This window comes from Rousettus aegyptiacus, unplaced genomic scaffold, assembly GCF_014176215.1.
Source record: "Rousettus aegyptiacus isolate mRouAeg1 unplaced genomic scaffold, mRouAeg1.p scaffold_m13_p_5, whole genome shotgun sequence".
In the NCBI taxonomy this organism is placed as follows: domain Eukaryota; kingdom Metazoa; phylum Chordata; class Mammalia; order Chiroptera; family Pteropodidae; genus Rousettus; species Rousettus aegyptiacus.
In genome coordinates, this window is record NW_023416308.1 from 14,222,209 (window position 1) to 14,244,974 (window position 22,766).

Genomic DNA, 22,766 nt, shown 5'->3' on the forward strand with positions numbered 1-22,766 from the left:
GCTGCTCGCTCCTCGTCCTGCCGCTGCCCAGGCCTGGGGTGTCGAGACCCAGACAGACGGGCGCAGCAGCAGGCAAGGACGACAGCTCGCGCCCCACACCCCTCCCAGCTGTCCTCTCCTCCACCAGTCACGGCCACCCGGGCCTCCTCTCGCCAGCCCCGCACCCGCTTCCAGCCACTTTGCTCTCAGGACCCTTGGTCAGATGGCCAGCTCAGTGCCTACCCCTTTCCATCTGAACCCTCTTTCTCTCTGCTCACTTCAGCTTTGGGGCTCCCTGGGCGACGTGTGTGGGCCAGTCTCAGCAAGGTGAGAAGCAGCTGCACAGGGTGGTGCCTCAGTCAGGAGCCCTTCCCCGCTGATGCATCTCCCTGTGGCTGCTTGGTTCTCCTTGAACTCTACCAGAGCCTCGAGTCCTGGTGGCCGTGAGACAGTAGTTATTTTGGGCTATGGTGAAGAGTCACGATAAAAATGTGGTCAACGGGTAACAACGTGGAGGCAGGAGACCCCTTGTCCTCCGTCCACTGTGAGTCATAGTCTGGTATAGTCTCCCTGGATGGTCTAGGCTGTCCTCCAAGCATCTTTTCTCTGGACCTCAGGTGGTCACTCTCAGGTACAACTTAAGCTTCTATTGAGTGCAAGGCACTCCCCTGTCTCAAACGACAGGGAAGAGTAAGGAGCAGACTCAGCTTACGAGGACTGTGTCACCCAGGGAAGGGACGCACATGCCAACTGTCCAGTACCACGCAATGTGAACCAGCGGGCGGGCAGCACAGAAGGAGGGGGGCATGATGAACGAGCTGACTTCTGCTGGCGGCAAGGGAGGGGCGTGGGTGGGTGGCACACAGGGTGGGGGCCATGCTAGGCTGTGGGCTTTGCCTGATTCCTGTCTGTCCCTAAAACCTGTCTATGCGCCTCTTTCCCACTGCCACCACCTTCTCTCCCCGGGACCCATCTCCCTGCTTCTGCTCCGTGACTCATCCTGTAACTCCGCCACAGCCAACCAGATCGCTTTATTCCCCTGGGCGAAGCCCTCCAGTGGGTTCCATCATGAGTGAATGATCCCTGCACCCTGTGCCTGGCTCCCTGACTCATCCCATGTGCACCCTCCCCTCCAGCCTCAGGGCCTTACCATGCTGTCCCTTCCCGGCCCAGGGAAAGAGGCCTGCTCACGGAGGCCCTCCCCGCCACCCTCCCGCCCCTGCATGACATGCCCCGTCACAACCTTAACCCTGTCTGTTAATTTGCTGCACACTTGGAGCACCCTTGGACCCGCCTGTCATTGCTCATGGTCTGCCGTGAGCATGGTGGCCTGTCTGTCACAGGGACTGCTCTCTCCAGTGCCCCGCCAGGGCAGTCTGCCGAACACGGGGCTATGGCACGCAGGGCCAGATGGTGCATGGTAGGCATTCGGCGTGGGAGCCGCGTGCGCGGGGCTGGGGTGAGAGGAGGCATGGGTGCCTGTCTGTCCCGCCCTCCCGGACACGTACACCTACCCTGGGCAGGTCTGGCCCATAGGAGGTCTGACAGGGTGGGGGTGGGGGCCACAGGCAGCCCCCTCTCCCCAGCCTCCTCCTCCCATGACTAACATTTGGCGAGGACCATGGAGGACAGCAGGGCTGGACCTCCCTCCCCCACGGCAGGCCTTTCGCTGTCCTGGCCTTTCACTGACAGGTGGCCTGTGTCCTCTCTCACTTCAGCTCCATCATTCAGTAGGTCAATCTGGCAAAACTGACTGCAAAGGAGTTGGATAAGCAGGTGCTCTGCCGGCTTTAAAATGACCAGAAACTGTGATCCTGTGTCCTGGTGGATGAAGCCTCAGATGTCTTTTTCCTATTTTTGCCCCTTGTGGCTGACCCCTGGGAGGTTTGTGTTCAGAGTCCCAGCACCTGACTGCACTCCTGTGTCCCTGTGGCAGAGGACGTGCCATTCGGCTGGTCCCACTCTCCCCACACGCAGCTGCCTGCCACCTGCAGAGACAGCCCTGCGGCCACAGGACTTGCTAGGAGGGAGATTAGCGAGTGGCAGGAAAGATTAGCAACTAGGGGTGGCGCAGTTCGTGCCATCAGACACTCCTGGGCCTCAGGCTTCCATGCGCACCTCACCCTCCCCCCAGGGATGACAGAGGGGGCTTGGAGAAGGGCCACTGCCCCTCCCTTCCCCCTCACCATCTCTTCTCCCAGCCTCTTCCCACCCCAGGGGACTCTCGCTCCACTCCTAGGCAAGGAGGGAACATGGACAGGAGGCTAGAGAACAACTCATTTGAGAGTGTTCGGCCCTGCAGGCCTCAGGCCAGTGACAGATGGGGCTGCTCTGGGATGGGGGTGTGTTCCAATGAGTCCAGAAGTCAGAGTCACCACTTGCCGGTCCCCTTGCTCCCCCCATCCAGTGACAATTGTAATGCTCATAGTAACAGCATCCGCCAGGCCTGCCACTTCAAACAGCAAGGGCTGTTTAAACAAGATAACAGGCTGCCGGTAAAGCTGTAACTCAGGCCCTAATAGCCTGAAACCTGTGTTTTGAACCTGCCAGAAACAGCACAGGGCTACTTCCTGCCTCACGCAGCAGTTGGGCCTCAGGCTGCCTCGCCTCCACCGATCCCCCCACTTGCTGGGCCAACCTGTTAGCTGATGCCTGGTTTTTCCACCGTACAGTGTGGAGGGTGCTACGGTGACCTTAAGTAATAGCAAGAGTGGCAGCTCCCAGCTCCCAGCACCCTGGGCAGGGGACAGCCAACTCTCTTCCTGAGGTGACAGACAGACTGGCTGTGCCACCAGGGCAACTTGTTCTTGGAGCCTGAGTTTACTCATCTGTGTGGTGGGGGGGTCTCGTAGGTTGCGTGTGCAGGACCCGACGACTGCGCCCAGGGGCCCAGACTCCTTCCACTGCCCAGCCCTCGTTTTCACACCTGGAGATCGGCCCCTGGAGAGGAAGGGCTGTGGCCTGGGTCCCACCACCTCACCCACGGTGCTCGGCACAGGTCTAAGAACCAGAGCGCCACAAAACGAGTGCGGTCAACCCAGCTCTCACCCTTCCATTTAGTCTGTGGCCAACCACAATACACGGCTGCTCTGAGCTGAGCCCACGCTGGGCCTGCTAGATGGACTGCTCCAATCCTCGGCAGCTGAGCAAGCGACGAGGGGGCCCGGAGGCCAGCCTGGACCTGGGCAACCCAGATGGACACGGGTGGGCCACACAACCACTCTGGGGCCACAAACTAGATCGGGGCCCCACCCAGGGTCCCAGTGTGAGCTGCAGATGGCCCTGCAGTCAGCATGTTCTTGTTTCCCAGGTGGGGGGCTCCGCCTATCTGACCAAGCTGTCCCCCTAGGGAGTCTGGGAGGGCCAACCACGACACTGGCACTCTCCAAGCCCTGCAAGTCAGCCGTGCTGCTCCCCAGCACAGGCCTGGCGCCCCAAACGTATCACTCTTTTTGCTTTCTGTTCTCACTGAACCTCAGAAACAACAACTTACAGGATCTTGGATCCAGAAAGGGCCACTCCTGCCCCGGCGAGTGTTGGTCAGAGCCCTGGGGTATAACATAAGTGGTGGGCATCCTATAACTTGAGGGGATGACTCAGGTGGGCTCAAAGACTCCCATTTCTGGGGCAGCAAATTGCCAGGGCAATACTTTCAGAGCAAATGCTCTGAAAGGGTCTGGAGCTTCCATATACCGATCAATTTCATGCCTGGGCCCAGAGAGGGAAGCGACCCCTGGCCACCCAGCAGGCCCCTGGCCTGCTCTAGCTTCAACACACCTCACCCCTTGCCTTTCAGGGAAGAACGCCTTTCCTAAAGCCACGGTCCATTTCTGCTTCAACTGAAATGAGAACTGTTTTCTATTTGTTTTTGTGTTAAATCTTGCTGGCTTGATCCGAGTCCCCCCGCTGTCAGTCACTGATGGGAAATTAGCAAACAGCAGGAGGCAGATGCGTGCAGACTAAAAGCTGCCAACACAGATGAAGACCTGGCCTGGGGCTTATAGGCTGCCACTGTTACCGACAGGAACCCAGAGTGCAAGGAGCCCCTCCTGTTTCAGCTCCAGAGAACCCCTGCCCCCGAAACCACTAGCCTGACGCTACTCAGCAAGGCATGCACTCCTGCACTCCTGGCCACCCCCGGTCCCCCGGCCACACCTCTAAGCAAAGGCTGATAAAACCCCTGGCAGTAGGCTGGGGCCAGTTCCTGCAGGGACATGAGAAGGTGGGGGTGGGGTTAGACGTCTCAGTGGGACCCTCTGCCTGTGGCTAATGAGATAGATTTCAGAAATGCTGATCCTTAAAAAAAATATTTGGGTCTCCACTGTCCTAGCCCGGGCTTCTCCCTCTGCAGGAAGTGGGGGTGCTGGGCAAGAGCAGCCTTCCGGAGTCTTGGCTCCACTGAGAATCTGATCAAAGGAACAGAGCCTCTCCCAGGAAGGATGTCCACGGGTGTTGGTGCAGCCACACAACTGGGACGAGATCTGGGAAATTCGCAGGTCCCTGGGACCCTCCATGGCTCCCAGGCATTAAGCTTGGGAATGGCTGCTCCTGGCCCAGCACCCGATGCTGTATGTGCCTGAGGCAGCGACTGACGACTTTATCATGCCCAGGATGTGGTAGGCCAGCAGGTGCCAGGCAGGCCACTAGGGCTGAGGACGGGTCCTTTAGAGGAGCTGGCAGAAGTTCGTGAGGGATCGGAGCACCGGGACAAGGTCTTCCTAATGGTCCTAAGCAGCTGTTCTAGGAAAGAAAATGACTTCTCCATCCCTGGCTGATGATCTGGTCACAAAATGCAAACAGTAGCCAAGAGGCTGCTCGCGCACACAGCACACCGCTTCCCAGCCCCCACCAGCCACAGGCACTGCCCAGACCGAGAACCAAGGGCCTGGGTCGGCTCTGAGCACTCTCTGAGATGAAACTTTCTGGATGGCGATCAAGGATCGGACTCAAGACCACATTTACGCTGCAGTCCACGGGTGGGCTGGAAAATCTAAGTAGTAGGTTGTGAGCAGCGATGTGAAAAATGAAACATGAGCGTGTAGCTTGTGCGGGATGTTACTGTCGCTGACACGCCCATGTCCAGCGAGGCTCTCAGCAGTCGACGGTGCTCTCCCAGTGCACACCCTGGCTGGCACTGCCCGAGCCCCTCAGATGAGGCGAGGTGGCGCGGTAAGACAGGCGGGGTGGGCCACTTCTGGGTCTTGTGCCTGTGTGTTCACTAGGGGTAATCTTGGCCTTTGGGTTGTACAGCTTGGGAGAGGGGCCAGAGCCACGGAAGCTGCGCCCGCGGACAGAGCATTGGGTGGGAGCAGGGACAAGGTTCGGAGGGGGAAGGTGTGCCAAAGGCCAGACTAGTCAGTAGGTCGCAGTCTCGGTTTCTCTGAGTCCAGGCTGGGATCGCATATAGTGTCTCGATCCATGTTCCCTGTAGCTCTGGAGGACAGCTAGGCCTCTGGTCCCCAAGGGCTCCTTGCTGTCCAGAAGAGCTCTCCTACCCAGGTACCACTGCAGCTGGGGGCTGGGATGCTCCTAGTAGAAACATCCTGTGCCAGGCCTGGCAGTGTGCCGGCATCTTTGCTCTGAGACTCCTATGCCAGGTCCCTGGTCAGCTGGGCTATAAAAGGCCAGCCCACTAGGTCTGGGCATCAGAGGAAAGCATGACAGGCCCGACCAGCAACACTCCATTCTGATTCAGTGGGGCCTCTGGCGTCTGTGATGCCATGTCCTGAAGGGCACTTGTGGTCTGGGCCCAGGAGGCTGGTGCAGTACTGAGGGGTAGGGGGTAGGACAGAGGCCAGTGGGCTGGCTCCACAGAGGTCTCATAGGGTGACAGAGGCACTAGGGACAGACTGAGGAGTGGATGGGCCTTTCCTTCTGCCCACACTGGGGAAATGGGATCAGCTTGGGCCACACATGGCCCCAGCCTGTTCTGTGGTGGGCTGGCCTTGAGGGGGTGGGGGGCACATGCTGTATTTGGGCTCAGCCCATTTGCTTGTCCAGGATACCCCGTGGCTGTCTCCTGTGAGAGGAAAATGAAATGGCAGGAGGGCACTTCCCATACGACCTTCCCGGCCACCCGAACCAGGCCATGGGGCCCAGGAGAGGGTCGCTGACCCGCCCAGCCACCAAGGGTCTATGCTCTAATGCTCAGCACTCTCCTTTATCAGAGCACAAGCCCCACAGTTCAGGGTGCTGTGGGCGCCTTGCACGGACACAGGTTATAGCAGATATTGTTGTGACTATGTCCTTTTGTCCTTGAGCTGAGGGCCCATCCCACTTTACAGATGAGGAAGCCGAGACCAGAGTAGCTTGTCCAAGCTGAGGCTGTGCAGGGCCAGGGGCCATGTCTGGCCAGGAACTGTTCTCTCTCACTCCCAGAGGTCCTATCCTCTGGCAGATGAGGCTGAGGAGCCAGAGGGGATTGTGTACTTGGGAGCACAGAGGGCACTGAAAAGGCCACGACACAGATGTCCCCCTTTAGTGGCGGGAAACTGCCCAAGAACCACAGGTTGCCTTGGTCAGCTGTTCCAGAGTGTTTTCTTTCCTTAGAAAATGGTAATTAGCTACAGACCTGGTTTCCTGGAGCCCGAGGCTGTGGCTTTGGGGGACTATTGAGCAGGTGACAGACTCCCTTGCTCTACCTGTCCCTGTTGGAGGGAGGCTGTGCAGCCTTACGGGGCACACCTGCCTGGGGATCAAGGTGCCCTCAGTCTTTCTAGGGTAATGAAGGCTAGAAGAGGTGTGCAGGGTGTGGCCTGGGGCTGGTGTCGCCGGGAACCTCAGGACCTGAGGTTTTCATTTTCCTCTCACAGGGTCTCTGGCTGACTGTGGTTTTATTAATAAAATCAGAGAAAGTGCATGAGTAGAGATGCCAACCAGGGGGTGATGAAGACAGGATGGGGGTGAGCTGCAGCCCAGCCTCCCAGGCTCCCGGGCCAGCCTGAGCTTATTCTCTGGGTCTAAGGACACTGGTTCAGTCCAGACCACATGCAGGAGTAGGGGCACCTTTTGCTCCATCCTAGGTGGCCCTCAGATGCCCAGGGCCCCTTCCTTTAGCTGTTTTTCTTCTCTCCCCAGACACTCTAGACAGAGCCAGTGGGGCCTCAGGAGGCTGTACAGATGGGTGAAAAGAACCCTTCCCCCCACATCCTGTTAGTGCGGTAGCATTTCTTGGTGTTGCTCAGGGCCAGTTGTGGGACTGCCATGGGTGGTGGACACCCCATCTATGCCCTCGTTATGCCGGTTGCCGAGGGAACCCAAGTCAGGCTGCCTCCCCAGCCCGCCACTTCCCAGGCTCTCAGCCTCCTCCCTAGAGTCTGTTCTTGAAGAGGGAGAGGTTGTTTTTCAGTTCTCAGATTATAAAAGTCCCTTAATTAATTAATTACTTTTTTTAGGCGCAGCAACCCTTGGTTGACCTCACAGATTGCAAGGACTTTTGTCAGCTTACAATCCCTCGATTTTCTTTACTTTTTACGCCTACAGCACCTGGTCTTCCTAGGTGGTCTCCCATCCAAGTACTAACCAGGCCCGACCCTGCTTAGCTTCTGAGATCAGATGGGATCGGGTCTGTTCAGGGTGACATGGCCATAGACCTATAAAAGTCCCTTAATACAATAATAATCTGCGTCTTAAAACCCAGAGGTGTTCTGACGTGTACACGAGAGCAGAGCTATGTGCTTAGGATGTTAATTATCCTGTGGGCCCGGTGGCTGAGCAGGATGCAGGCTAGGAAGTTCCTCTGTCCTGGAGCTCCTGGTAAGTGCAGAATGGAGGCGTTCTGCCGGTCAGAGGCGTCATCGAGAGCAGGTCAAGTGGCAGAGGGGGAAGCACACAAATGTGGCGGTTGCAGAAGCCCTGGCAAACCTCAGCTCCATCAATGCAGGGTGCACAGGCAGCAATGCCCACCCCAGACTGTGCTGAGAATCGGCCGCAGCACCTGGGACCCTGCCCTTTCCGCAAGGTGCCTGGGGTCCTAGCTCCCCATGGCCTCCAAACAGCTCCTCAGTCCTGCCTCTGTTGGCTGTCCTCACAGTCCCCATGGCCCAGGCTGGATTCTGAGAGGTCCAGATCAAGTCCAGATTACCGGCTTATATCCACCTAATCCATCCAGGCCCTGCTCCTGATGTCTGGGACCTCTTCTTTCCTGCAAGCTGGTGGTCCCTGGGGCAGAGGAGGGCTTCCTGGCATTTCTGGACCCAGACAACTGCATCAAAGGGTGGGAGGGGCGCCCTTGAGGCCCGGCCATAGTGAGCAGGGGGCCAATGGAAGCGGGTACTGGGGGAGCTACTCTGGCGCTCCAGGGACTGCTTGATGCTGACGTCAGGGGAGGAAGGGACACTCATCTCTGTCCCTAGGCAGTGACTCACTGCATATACTAGGTGTGTAAGGAATGCTTCCTGAGTATCACAGGCTTTTCTCTCCCAGATGGAGAAGAACACAGGATGGGCCCCAGCTTGAGCAGATGGTCTCATGCTAGTCCGCTAACGTGCTGACAGAGAGAAAGCAGAACAACCCAGCTTCGAGTCTGCTTCTCGGCACAGAACAATTCTTGTAAATCGGCCTGGGAAGAACGGGAAGGGGGGTAGCAGATGAGCGGGGAGCCACTCTGGCAAATTACAGTTCTCAATCGGGATGAACGTGAACGGAAATGACACATGCGGTCACAGGGCCAGAGTAGGGAATTGCTGAGGAGTCACAGAGGAGGCTGAAAAACAGGGGCACTGCCTGGCTCTTCAGAGAGACTCGGACAGTGAATCCTCTAATTCACTGATAACTGGTTGGGAGCCAGGTTGGGAGTTACGGCCCTAGTAGGCTGGTGAATGTTTAACAACCGCTGGGAGGAGGTTGATCTGAAATGTCTGCTGAGTTCTGTGCTACAATTACTAATCTTACCTGGCTGATTTTAAGCTACCAATATGAGAAGGAGGTTCTGCCCCGCTAACCCCAGTCTCTGCGCCCTCCTCTGCAGGCGGGGCCCGCTCTGCCCGCACAGGCTCGTCAGCACTAGGGCAAGCGGCTGACCCCAACCTGCCTATGAGGGAGGCCCACACCTGAGCCCAGGCAGGTCAGCTTGCTGTTTTGGGAGGACCACCACGGACATCCCCATACAGGTTCTGCCAAGGCACGTGGCAAAGTCCGTCATGGCGGAAGAGTTGCAGTGATGGGGTTGGTGTCCCTGCTGCTGCCCAGCTGGTTCTGTGACAGACTGTGCCTAGGGGCGGGGGGCCTCTAGCCACAGCAGGAGGCAGCCGCCATGGAAGGGAAGCTGATATGCTCAATAGCAGAGCCACGTCCACAGTGATGAGGCAGGGCCCTAGTAGGACCCTAAAACCCTACTGTGCCATGTGGAGTGGTGGTGGAGGGGTGGCACGTACTGAGCGGCAGGTAGGCTTGAGCCCAGGGCACTGCCTTGTCCTTTTTGTTCAGCCGATATCTGACATCTGATGGAAGACTTACTCAGGGCAAGGAGCCCAGCACAAAAGCTGACTGGAAATGGGAGTCCTCAGAAGCTCCCAGTGTAACAAGGGAGGAGGGATGGAGAAAGCTGCTGTTGAGAGAAGCCTCGATGACTGCATGTCTCCCTGGGAGCAGAGGGAAGGAGGTCTTAGTCCAAGGAACTGAAATGTCAGTTGGCAAGTACTAAGAGCCACAGACAGGTGCCGGGCCGTGCTGCAGGGGAGGGACGGCTGCTGGTTGCGGCCGCTTTTTCACCTTCTCTCTACCTCACCCCTGCCCATCAGGGGCTGGAGCCAGCACCCTACTCGAACTATGTGAAGTCCAGGGTCCTAGGGAGGAGATACCCATCTCCATTGGCTAATCGCTGAGTGCAGAGTACGAGCTCAGATACAGGGTTCACTGAGGTGAGAACCAGATGGCCTTAGCCCCATTAGGACCAAGACAAGGGCCAGGCAACAGAGCAAGGGACCTTAGTGGGTCCAAGGCCTAAGGAATCTGCTGGGGCGGCGGGGGGGGGGGGGCTGTCCACAAGTGCTGGCAGTGCCTTAGGGCCATCAGCAATCCAGTTATGAGTGCATGATGGTCCCCTAGTAGCCGGCCGCATCTCTTGGAAGGGAGAATGAGTCGCAGAGATAAAGAGCTGGTTGGAGCTTCTAGAGAGACACTGGCTGGGAAGAGCGCCTGGCCAGCTGAGCCCTGTGCCTGCCTATGCCTTCCGAGGGCGGTGCCATCATGGACCCGCTGAGGGCCTGGCCTTCTCACTGCCTTGGCCTCTGCAGAGCCTCTCAGTTTGCCCTGGGGCTGTCCATTTCAATGGAACCCAGGTTCCTTTGCTGGCCGAGCCCCAGCTCCTGCTCTGGTCTGGCAGGTCTCTGCTGTCCCAGGATCGCCATGACTGCCATGGGTTGCAGACAGGCTGCATGTGGTCCTGGTACATCATGAGATTAGAGGGAGCTGCTTGGGGAGACCAGGGCCTGCTGGGGGAAGACTGGTGGCCTCCGGACAGGTCAATGGCATGTCCCTCTGGCACTATCCCAAGTCCCCATGGTAGGTTTCCTGGATCTATGTCCTTGACTGGGTCATGAATAGAAGACAGAACGGGGACCTGCTCTACTCGGACTCCCTGTGGTCCTGCCACTAAAAGGGTGGGGATAGTGGCTAGTGCCAACCCTGATGGCCACTCAAGTCTCTCGAGCCCAGCTGACTGCCCTGCACCCTCCCCACAGGAAGGCTGGCCACATGGCAGCCCCCCACCTCATTCCCTGTGGACAACCTCCAGCCCCAGGATCTGGAAGTCAGTCTATGTCTCAAGGCCTTCCCTGGTGCAACCTGTACCCACAGAGCGTGTGGATGCCGGAGTCTTCTGAGACCCCTGGGGAGCAGTGCCAGGGCCCTCCTGAGGGCCAGACTCAGCCCTGGGGCATAGTGGATGTTCTCTGGATGTCAGCTCCCTCACCTGCAAAGGAGGCTGGTTGAGGACACTACAGGATCTGCCAGGTCCCTTCCACATCTAAGCTGGGGCATCACCACGTCTGACTATTTCCCATTTGTAATCTCCTCTTTTGGACAAATAGGACCAGGTCTGTTATCGATAGGTGAAAGCCTGTCTTATTGCACGCAGCACCGCGCGTCACCCCGACATGCCATCTCGTGACACGATGCCATTTTTAAATCACAAAAATGCTCCTTTTTTGGGCTTAACGACAAAGCACATGGTAGGGGTGTCAGGACACTCTGAAGGACAGACAGTCTCAAGTAGCCTCCCCTCAGGAGGGCACTGCACATGCCCCTCGGGGCCAAGCTGGTGCAGCAGCTCCCCCAGAAGGGCCGAGCGTCCCAGTGGCTGTGCGCCCGGAAGCCAGGGCCCTGAACGCCGGCTCTTCCCAAACCTGCCCGCCTCCTGCCCAGTTCACAAATATCGGCTGTGTGCCACTGTGTGCCAGGCCTGTGCCCACAGCACAGGCTGTACAAGGCGAGAGAGGACAAAGGGGCTGCCACCTGTGCAGGGGCTGGGAGAGGCCGAGGGCCCAGGGAGAGGAGGGGCCATTGGTCGGGGCTGGGAGAGGAGACGCCCTAGTGTGGAGTCTGCAGCATTTGACCACCTAAATGGCATGTCCTGTGTCCTACCTGTCCCCCGAGGTACCTGCCTCGATTCATGTCAACCAGCTATCTGTCGGGTAAGCAGTGGGGACACCAGGCCTCCTGCAGCTAGCCTTGCTATGGCCCAGACCACCTGCATGAAAGCAAGGGGGGAACCCCTGGGAACTGCTACCTGCTGGGTTCTGAAGGAGGGGACAGGTGTCCCCAGGCAGCATGAGGGTTTGTAGAAATGATACTATGGCTGCTGATTGTGAGTGCACCTCCCCCAGTTCCTTGCGTCACTGGGATAGTCGGGCTCACCTTGGCGTCTGGCCCCCAGCCAGGGGCTTACACCTGCACAGCAAGTGCATGGCAGGCACACAACAGGTGCATGACAGGCCCGCCACAGGGTTGGGAACGCCAACGGATTCACCAGGAAATGGGCGGTGAGCGAGCCCCTGTGGGTTTTCACATGGGAGCACTTGGACACTTTACAGCCGGGCCTTCTAATCTGTCTCTTCTGGAGGCTCCCTCCACTGTTAAGCAGCCACACAGTCCATCAGCAGATCTGCAGGCTGAGGCTGGTCGGCAAGTGACCCCCTTTTTCCTGCTTTCCTGAGGTTCCCAGCAGGGTGTTGGGGTCCCATCTGCCAGGCCGCTAAAGAAGCAGCCACAGAGCCCCTGTGACCGTTGGCAGCTGAGTGAGGAGCCTGTGGCAGGCCCTCAAGTGCATTGCCTCTGGGGCTCCCATGGTGAGGTGGGTGGCCTCTGTGCCTGAGTCGGGCCTTGGCTAAGCCTCTGAATTTAAAGCCCTGTCCTTCTTTACTCTTGGAAGGGGCCATGGGACAGGCAGAGAAGGAATTCTAGGCTGCCCGAAAGTAGTGCTCCTGCAGAGGGTGGCCCGGGGCAGGGCAGCCTGGCTTTCCCCAGGCAGCAGGTGTGGCTTAGAGAGAGCTCATGGCTGCCACCAGCTACAGGCCTGGGCCGAGCCCAGCTTGACTTTTAACCTGTCTTAAGCCAAGCTGCCCCTACCTGTTTCCCTACTAGTGACAGGGGCAGTAGGCCAGCAGGCACAGCTGCTGCCCCATATGACCAGTCAGGTGACACATCCCTGGGCCATGCTCTGTCCTTCCGTGCTGTCTTGGGGAGCCCCATGTAAGGACAGTGGAGTCCCACCTGACTTTGGTGCCCCTGGGTGCTTCTGGACTGCATGGGGGGATGGGAACCCATGAAATCCTTCTGGGACGAGGGCTGGGAATCCTCGAGGCTAGGCATGGCTCGTTGCCATGGTCTGAGGACCCTCTGGAATCTGCCTTCCCCTGCCCAGGTGCTGCCCGGTGCTCGCTGCAGCCCCGCACGCCCAGCCTAGAGATCCTGATGTTACCCTTGGCAACGTGCTGACGCAAATGCCAGCGGGCGAGTGGGGGGCCGTGGCTCCTCCGCCAGGCGTGGGGGCGGGGGGCTCTGCCAGCCCTCTGTCAGGGGAAGATGAGGCCTTGACGCCGAGTGGGATAGAAGAGCTCTGAGGAACTGTGTCCAGAGCCTGGCACTGGGCCCTCAGGCTCCTTTGGTTTCTGTAAAAATCAGCATGGCTTGTTCTTGGCTGCCTTGCCTTTTCCGGGGCCCAGAGAGAACAGTTCTGGGCCCTCCAAAAGGAGAAGGCAGGGGTGGCAGCCCCGTTCCAGTGCCAGTGGCGGGAGGAGGGAGGAGGGCAGGGGCACGGAAGAGGCATGCCAGAGGCAGTGACGGGAGCTGCTTGCAGGCGCCGGGAGAGGCAGGCTCCCCTTGCTGCCTGGCCCGGCTCGCCTCTGGGCGGCCGGCCCACCTCCTCAGCCAGCCCCAGCCGGCAGGAGGAATTGTGGAGGGTATTGTCTTTCCTTAGCAGCCTGTTTGTTTTCCCTCCTGAGATATTGCTGGTAGAGCATGAAAGGTCAGAACCATTTGGAATCCAGTGAATTTCCAGCCTCGCTCTCTTGAGTTTCTCATCGAGAATTTCCTTTTCTGGTGAATAACCACCTCCCCAGGCCTGCTGAGACTCGGGTGATAGTAGGTTGGCGGGGTGGGGAGTGGGGAGGCCTGGCTGCCAGCCCCTCCCTTTAGAAAATGCTCTCAATGGCCCCAGAGGCTGGCTGCCTCCAGGAGGCAAGCATGGGCCTCAGAGAGAACCCCACAGCCAGCCCTACCCAGGGCTTCCCACTGTGCCTCTCCCCACCCCCCAGAGGGACGGGGCCAGGAGAAGGCTAGAGGGGTGAGGGCTGCCTGTCCACCCAGCCTAGCTGTGTAGCCAGTTGCTGGCTCATGAACTGGGATCCACCCTGTAATGAATGACTGCGATGCAGGGGAGTGTAAGCACTGGACTGGGGTCGGGGAAGGCCCCCCACGGAGGGGACACCTGAGAGGAGACCTGAGGAGCAGGGGCAAGCAAGCGGGGGGACGAAAGGCTGGGTGGTCACACACTTAATGCTGGAGAGAGCAGAACACACGGGAGTAAGGCCAGAGCAGAGAAGAGGAAGTGGCGGTGAGGAGGCGTGGATGGGCTGGGCGGAGCCAGCGGGGCCTCTGGCAGGAGAAGGCCTGGCCCTGGGCCCGTCTTTGAGGACACTTGGGCTGCCTCTTGGTTGATGGGTTCAGAGATCAGAGATAAAAGCCAAATCCCTTCATGAAACATGGGACCAACTCAGGGCTCAGGCACCCTGCCTCCCGTATCCTAAGACACCTGTAGGCACCGGCTCGGTGGGCAAAGCCGGCCAAAAGTCACTCTGGGAGACCAGCTTAGCACCGAGGGAATTTGCCACACTGGCCCTGGAGAGGACAAACGAGGCAGCTGAAGATACAGACCCCTAGAAAGCCTCAGAACACAGGCTATCACCAGCCCGAAGACAAAGCAGAGACAGGCAAAAGACGCCTGGAGTGCTGACTGCTGGGGCTGGTGCGGCTGGCTGACCTGCCTCGGCACTGTCCTATGGCCTAGCTTGGGCACCTCGCTCTGCTTCACAGCCTCACAGCCTGGTCGGCCTCCAGCCGTCTGCCCTCTGCGAAGTCTCATCAAGGAGCCTGACTCTGCTCATCCACTGAGATGTCCTCTCTGCCAGAAGGGAGGGGGCAGGCAGAAGAGTAAGAGTAAGAGCGGCTGGAACCCCAAGACCACACAGCGCTGGGAGCAGGGTGGGCCTGTCCTCATGGACACAGTGTCCTTGGCCCAGGTCATTCCCACAAGGACACCATCACCACCTGGGCACAGCTCTGGGGAGAACCCCGGCTGCACAAATGGCAAGCGAGAAGAACCCTGCCTTCTGTTTCCACGGCCGGCTGTAGCTGCTTCCCCTTCTCCAAAAGGCTGGGCTGCTTCACAAACCGGATGAGAGCTGCAGACCCTCTATCCAGAGAAAATGCTCAGCGTACCAGATCAGAGAAGGGACCCCCAGGCTGGGGTATCAACCGAGAGCTGCCCTCTGGGGCAGACGTCCTGACACCAGGTGTGACCCTGAGGTGCTGTGGTGCTCATGGACCTGCTATGCTCCACACTCTGCTCCCAGAGACACATCCTGATGGGGCCTCCCTGGCTCCCTTCTGATGGCAGCCTCTCCCACCCTGCCCTGCGACACCCAGAAGCCCACCTGCTTCCCAGGAGCCAGCGGTGGCAGGAACAAGCAGAGGAAAAGCCTGGCCACTCACCGTCTGGTTGTCCTCGTAGAGCTTCAGGTCATAGCCGCTAAGCTCCACGCAGAAGATGATGGCCGTGACGCCCTCGAAGCAGTGGATCCACTTTTTGCGCTCTGACCTCTGTCCACCCACGTCCACCATCTTGAAGGTGAGCTCCTTGAAGGTGAACTTGTTCTCCACGATGCCCGTGGTCATGTCCCGGGAGCGCAGGATGTCCTCAACGGTAGGAATGTAGTCGGGCGCAGCGATGCGTTCCAGGTCGTTCAGGTAGTAGGCAGCATTGTCCTCCAGGTGGTACTCGCTGGAGCGGCCGAAGCAGGCCTGAGCCCCGGGGTCAGCCCACAGCCGCCGCATGACACCCAGGAGCTCAGGCGTGATCTCGCCCTTGCTCTCGGCGGGGCCTGTCAGCGCGAAGAGCTGCACAGCATCGTAGGCGCGGTCGGGGTTGTGGAAGTCGATCTTGAGGGCAGCCAGGGCTCGGATGATGCGGGTCAGCGAGTCGATGGCGTTGTAGATGATGAGTGGCTTGTACTCCTTGCAGGCCTCCAGGTTGAAGCCACCGCTGTGGATGATTTTCATCTGCTTCACAATGGTGCTCTTGCCCGAGTTGCTGGTGCCCAGTAGGAGCAGCTTGATTTCTCGGCGCTGCCGCTGGCTCTCTGAGCGCAGGTGGCGGTCAATTCGCCGGGACCGCCGCGCTGCCTCTTTCTCCTCCGAGCTTTGCCGACATCCCATGGTCTGGCAGCGGCAGGCCCAGGTGGGAGCACGGACGGGCACCTCTCCCTCTGCCCTCACAGAGTCGGGATGCTGAGACCTGCGGGCGGTGAGCCTGGCAGAGGGAGCCCAGCTGCCCTTTCGTACTCAGTGCGGGTGGTGGGGCGAGGTCGGGCCCCACGGCAGCCCCTGCCCCAGCGCCTCTTCTGCAGCCAGCATGGCGCTCCTGCTGCAGGAGGTGGCCGAGCCCTCCCTCTAGTGACACACCCCCTCCCCGGGCTGCGGCCGGGCCTGATTCGTGGCAGTCATTCCCCGTCCTCCCGATGATGGGAAGCCGTCCACTCGCCTCTGCCTAGGCTGCGGCCGTCTGGTCCCCGGTTGCTGTGGCGATGCTGCTAAGTGCGGCTGGAAGGCCCGCCGCCAGTGCCGCTGCCACGGGTGCTCCCTGCGGCCCCCCTGCCTCGGGCATCCGCCCTTCACCTGCCAACACAGAGAACAGAGTGAGCCTCCTCCCACCACGGGGAAGGGAGCCTTCTGGACAGCAGGAAGCTGCCTGGGGAACAGTGACTCAAGCCCCCTCCCCGCCATGAAGCTCCTCAAAGTTGGTGCCCAAACCACAGCAAACAAACACACTGGCCACCACCCCGCCACGCCCGACCAGGAGCCAGTCTGCTGAAGGCAGGTACTTGAGGAAAGAGTGCTCAGTGCTACACCATGGCCTTGGCCTGAAGGTCCTTAAAGTGCGGGAGAAACCCAGGCTCCGCCGCCCCTCCCTGCCCGCCAGACCCGGCAACCTCATCCTTCCTGAGCCCTGGTCTCCCCGTTTAGTGGTGGTTAGGGTTCAACATAGTGGCCCTGCTCTGATGCCCCCCTGTGCCCTTTCCTGCAGCTGTACCCACATGTGCTGTGGCATCGATAGGGCTTGGCTCCTCCCTGGCTTATGGTAGGGTTCCAGGCTGGGGTAACTGGGTGCCCTGTACTCTTACCACCTTCTGTAGGAGCTGGGTCACCCCTACTCTCTCCCAGGACAGGACATTTACCAGGAGACTGGCCAGGGGTGAGCAGACAGGCAGGGAGCAGAGTGAGGTAGAGGCCTCAGGCTGGGAGCACCGCAGGGTAAATAGCGATTTGGGGCTGGGGCTCTCTGGGGAGTGGAGTGGAGGGAGGCTCAGGTTGGGCAGGCTGAGGGAGGGGAGCAGAGGCTGGGGTGGGGCAGGGAGGTGTCCAGGCCAGAGCAGTCCAAAGCAATGGGAATCACTGAGTCCAGGGCGAGGCAGCGGCCCAGAGCTCTCTGTCGCAGGCCAAGCCTTTTACGTCCCCACCCCTGCATTGCTGGTCTGTAAAGAACAGCTCTGCTCATACTTGGGGCAAGGCCTCAGCACCCGGCTCTCCGACAGCCACCTGTTGACCAAGGATGCCGGTAAGCTCTTTCCGGGGCTCTCCCAAAGAGCTGCGGGCAGCTAGGCCAGGGCCCTCATACCAGAGCAGCCTCCAAGCTCAGGTTCTGCCCATAACTGGGATCCCGGGGCGGGGGGTGCCTGCCCCAATTCATCCCTCCCCCCATTCCCGCCACACTCCTCTTGCCTCTTTCCTGCAACCTCTGTCCCTGCCTGACTGCCTTCTGTGGCCTCCCTATTCTGCCATGGCCAGCATTCACCCCTCTAACCCCCCATCCCCTCCATGGCAGGCTGTGCTACAAGGACGTGGGGCCGACAGACCCGGAGAGTTAGAGCTCGTCTCTTCTCCCCATCTGTCCACAGCCTCCCAGCTGGCCTCCCTGCTTGCTAGTCCCAGAGATGCTGCTGTTGCCTGTTCTCTCCCTGGGCCAAGGTTCCCACCTCTCTCTCCTCCCCACCTGCCTCTGCACCCAGAGGTGCTTTAAGCATCTCTCACGCCGCCTGTTCCCCTGGGTTGAAGCTCCATGTACCCTCAATGTTCAGTGGCCTGGCCATACAACTCCATGGCTCAGAGCTTGTCCCTCGCCAGCCACAGGTGTCCATGAGAGGCAAAGCATCCAGTGCAGAGCCTGGTACCAGAGCAAGTGCCAGCCAGCAGCACCCCGCTGTCCCTGTGAACTGAGTGCCCCTCCCCGCCCCCTCATTCCGCCTCCTCCAAAGCTTCCATCCCATCCCTGTCCCGCCTTCTATGGCAGCACTTGGTAACCTGGGACCAAGCAGGGCCTGTGCACTGACACCACCTTTCCAGGGACAGGGACCAGAAGTGCCAGGAGAGCAGGCCCCAGAGCAGCGCAGAGCCTGGCACCAAGCAAGTGCTCAGTAGTGCTGATGGGAGGGAGGGAGGAGGGACGGCATCAGCCTGGGACAGGTGGAGGAGCTCTCCTACTTTTTGGCAGCCCCAACCATGAGGCAGCCGTGGACTAGGGGGTACACTAGAAACACCCTGTCTGGGTCTGCTGAGGGAGTAGTGATTCAATGGTTGGTCAAGGAGGTTAGAAATCATGCTTAGAACGGAAGTTCCACAATGATGCCTAGCCCGGGCACAAGGGCACAAGTATGTGCTGCATGACATGTACGTAATACATGCAGCTCACACGCTCACACGCACACATGCATGTGCCGTGCAAGACAGGCCTAGGACGTCATTCTCCAAGCAGCACTGAGTTCTGGGCTGTGGAACTACAAGAAATTTGTTTCTTCTTTGCATTTTACCACATTGTCCACATTTCCTTCAGAGACGTTTGTCATAAGAAAGGTCTGTAAGCAAGTATCCTGGCATTGACAAAGCCCTGTCTACTGTGGCAGCTGGGCTGGCCTCTCTCCGCCCTGGATCATGAGGTCAGGCAAGGCCCCAGGGCTGCTCCCTGGTCCCTGCGGACAGGAGTCCAAAGCCCTGAGCCAGCCGCCCAGGATGTCCTGCTCCACCCAGAGCCCGCAGGGCCTTCCCTGTCAGTGCTGCCCTCCTGCAGGAAAGCCGGCGGGCGCCCTCTCTCCCAAAGGCAGTGCTGGTCCCGTGTTATCATCACCATTTTTCTCAATTTTTTATTTTCCAATATGAGGTACAGAGAGGCCTCATGTGACCAATCCTTCCTCAGCTGGTCAGTGACAAGAACAAAGATCACCCAGAAGAACAGGTTCCTCCCATTTTTTTTTTTGCCACCAGAGCCAAGTAGGCTCCCAGTTGCGTAGGTGTCCATGCTCATGCTTCACGGCAGCCTGCAGTGACCCCACGCTTGGAACATGGTCTAGCTCAAGCAAATGACATGGCGTAGGGTCGTGTGCGGCAATCTCCTGCCTCCATGCAGAGCTGCACTTCCTCAGAGGGCCATACATGATTGCCCTGCCTCGGGTCCTTCTCGAACCCAAATCCCTCCCCTGCAGCTGGAGCCTCAGGGAGCCTGCCTGGCCAGCCTGGCACAGGCTGTTCCCTGGAGGGCTCACCTGTCACCCTGGGCTGCTCCTGTCAGCAGCACCTCTCATCTTGCTTCTGTACCGGAACTCTGCCTGTTCTTCACAGGCCAGCTCACGCATGGCCGCCACCCCCACCAGCGGGCACCCTGTCCCCTTCCTGCTGCTTCTGCCTCTCTCCACCGCGTCCTCCCTTTCTCTAGAATCTCCTTAAAAATGACGAGGACCTTATCTAATACCATATACAACAGTTAACTAAAAATGAACCAAAGACTTACACGTAAAACCTAAAACTATAAAACTCTTAGAAGAGAGAACAGAGTGAGAGCTTCCTGACGTTAGATTTGGCAACGGTTTCTTGAATATGACACCGAAGGCACAGGCAACAAAAGAAAAAAATTGACAGACTAGACTTCATGAAAATTAAGATATTTTGTGCATCAGAGGATAATATCAACAGGGTAAAAAAGCACCTCATGGATTGGGAGAAAATATTTGCAAATTATCTATCTGGTAAGGGATTAATATCTAAAATATATAGGAATTAATATCTAAAGTATATAAGAAACTCCTAAAACTCAACAACAAAAAAACCTGATTAAAAAACGGGCAAAGAACTTAGATATCTCTCCAAGGAGATATACAAATGATCAATAAGCACATGAAAAGATGCTCAACATCACTAATCATTAGGGTAATGCAAATCAAAACCACAATATGCCACCTCACGCCAAATAGACAGCTACTATGAAAACAAAACAAACAACAACAACAAAAAAACAATAGAAAATAAGCATGGTGAGGATGTGGAGAAATCAGAACCCTTGCGCATTGCTGGTGGGAATGTAAAATGGTGTAGCTGCTCTGGAAAACAGTATGGTGGTTCCTCAGAAAAGTAAAATAGGACTACCACGTGATCCAGCAATTCTACTTCTAGGTACACAGCCAAAGGAATTGAAATCAGGGTCTGGGAGAGATTTCCGCACACCCATGTTCACAGCAGCAGCATTCACAGTAGGTCAGGTGCAGAAGCAACCCAAGCGTCCACTGGCAGATGAGTGGTCAAGCGAATTGCGGTCCATTCTCACAAGGAAGGAAATTGACACATGTCATACAGGGACGAACCTTGAAGACGTTATTCTAGGTGAAATATGCTAGTCACAAAAGGACAGATACTGTATGATTCCATGCGTATGAGATCTCTAAAGTCATTAAATTCATAGAGACAGAAAACAGAATGGTGGGGCCTGGGGCCAGAGGAAGGGGGATGGGGAGTTGCTGTGTAATGGGGACAGAGCATCAGTTTGGCAAAGTGAATAGTTCTGGAGATGGTGGTGGTGGTTGCGCAACAATGTGAATGTGTTTAATACCGCTGAACTGTACACTTAAAAATGGTTAAAATGGTAAATTTTATGTTATGTGTATTTTACTATCAAAAAATAAGTCCTGTTGGTGAACTACCCCCCCCCCACACACACACAGGTAGAAGGCCACGAGGTATGGGAGGAAGAGGCAGGCCCATGACCAATCCTGGCTTCACCCACCAGTGGAGAGCTGCTCTGGGTCCACATTGCCCACCCTGCCCTGGGTCCGACGCCACCCTGTCTGAGGAGGTGTGACTTGTGATTCAGGAAGTATGTGCTCCACAACCTCAAGGCCGAGGGCGGGGCTTCTGACCGTCAGGAGAGTAGCCTGGGGCTGGTCACAAGGTCTTGACTAGCACATACCAGTAGCCGCAGGGCAAGTCAGGAGGAAAAGGGAGATGGTGACCACATTCATGTGGCCACCAACAGTCAGATCTGAGGGGGCCCCTCTGCTGAAGGCGCTCTCTTCTTTCAGATCACCAGAACCAACGAGCTGGAGGCCCCACACGGGGTTCTCCCTGCAGCTCCGTTCGGGGTGGGGGTGAACGCTCAGTGCCATAGAACTGGTAGTGGGGGACAGGACTGTGCATGGGCACGGGGAGGGGGCCAGTGAGTGGGAGTCTGAGCCAAGTTCCAAACAGGACCTCAAAACAGTCCCACCTATTCTGAGGCTCGGTTTCTCTGCTTTTACACGGGGCTGCCAGTCTCTCCTCTCTCTGAGTATAACTGAACCTTCAAGGACTCCCCTAGTCGGCCCAGAGACAAAGAGCTGGACGACCACATTGCTTGCTCCCTGGCCCACAACTGCTAATGAGTCCCCAGGGCCCGTCACCCAGGACCTGATACCCAGGACCCCGACAGTGCGGGGTGACTGGGGCTGAAGCAAGGTACGAGTGGCTGGACAGAGGAGAGGGGCACAAGGTGAGAGGAGGGGCAGGGCCGACCAGGAGAAGCCTACCGTTGGGTGTGTGTGTGTGTGTGTGTGTGTGTGTGTGTGTGTGTGTCTATGTGGCTGCGTGTGTGTTCACGTGTCTATGGCTGCATGAGTGCAGATCTGTGCGTGTGTGTTTGCAGGACTGCGTACGTGTGTGCGCACTAGTCTAGGTTTGTGCATGTTCCTGGTGTGAGTACACAAGTGTACACTTACGTCTGTGGTGTGCTGGGGGCAGAGGTGCACATGGAGAGGAGGAATGAGATCCCTATTATCCCAGTTAGTAGGCCAGGGCTTTGAGCCTGGCACTTGGGGTGGGTTAGGGGGCACAGCTGACCGAAGCAACAAAGACCTGAGCCCAAGTTTATGCAGGCGGGGAGGGTGGGAGTCAGACCAAAGGCAGCAAATAAACGGTGATAGGGGAAGGTGCTGAGCTCACAGTAGGGTCAGGGGTTGGGGGGAAGGGATGAAGGCTGCAGGTCTGCAAAGGTGGGCCAGCCTCCCAACCGGTGACAGGTGAGAGGTGATCATGAGCAGGTAGTCAGGGAAGTGGAGCTGCCAGTACAAAAGCTCTGAGGTGGACTGTGCCTGGCCAGTCTGAGGGACAGGAAGGACGTGGGTGGCTGGCTCTGCGAGTGAGGGGAGGACAGCAGGAGGTCACTGTAAGGGCTCCAGCTTTTTCTCTGTGCAAGTCAAGCCAGCCGGGGTTGCGCCCTATGTCTGAACAGCATTCTTGGACCAGGGGAGGCTCCTGCATGCAGCTATCCAGACGAGAGGGCTGCAGGGAGACAGGGACATGGGCTGTATGCTGGACAGTGGCAGCTGAGCTTAGCGCCCTCCAGGCCCGGCCAGCAGGCTGGGAGTGAGGCTGCTCTTGGAGGAGGGGACACTGGGAGGAAGTGGCAGGTGTGCCCATGGAGGGCTCGGCACAGACGTGTAAAACAGCTGGGGCTCCCCGGCAGCCATGAGACACTGGCTCCTTTGACTGTGGTTCTCGACAAACTCCGTCAAGGCCCCTCTTGGGCCTCCCTGACTCACCGATCCGCTTGCTTGTGTACCTAAAGGCTGCCAGGGTGTGAACCCCAAACCCAGAGCTCACTCGGGGACCTGCTGACCGAAAGCCGCTTCACTTCCTGCAGTCTCAAGGCCAGATGCTTCAGCATAGGCAATGACTATTCCCTTCAAGACCCTCCCTGCCCTACCCCTGGCCCTGGT

General features: G+C 58.1%; 2 protein-coding genes and 1 non-coding gene across 6 annotated transcripts in view; 1 reads left to right on the plus strand and 2 right to left on the minus strand.

Annotated features, from left to right (window-relative positions):
• Positions 1 to 22,766, plus strand: part of RSPH14 (radial spoke head 14 homolog) — a 112,855-nt gene that overhangs the window by 30,303 nt on the left and 59,786 nt on the right. The gene's annotated exons all lie outside the window — the stretch shown is intronic.
• The window catches only part of GNAZ (G protein subunit alpha z), a 53,351-nt gene that overhangs the window by 13,892 nt on the left and 16,693 nt on the right, over positions 1 to 22,766 (minus strand). The window contains exons 2-3 of one of the 2 annotated variants that reach the window (XM_016126145.2): positions 15,190 to 16,371; positions 1,221 to 5,998 (exon numbers count right to left, since the gene is read on the minus strand). In XM_016126145.2, the coding sequence (XP_015981631.2) occupies positions 5,612 to 5,998; positions 15,190 to 15,912 (1,110 nt within the window). In that variant the 5' untranslated portion in view covers positions 15,913 to 16,371 and the 3' untranslated portion in view covers positions 1,221 to 5,611. Of the gene's footprint in view, positions 1 to 1,220; positions 5,999 to 15,189; positions 16,372 to 22,766 lie in introns of those variants that run through there. The other variant, XM_016126147.2, reaches the window with a different exon arrangement.
• LOC118603343 lies at positions 7,453 to 7,571 on the minus strand. The gene has a single exon (XR_004951202.1). It is a non-coding gene; the product is annotated as a 5S ribosomal RNA (ribosomal RNA).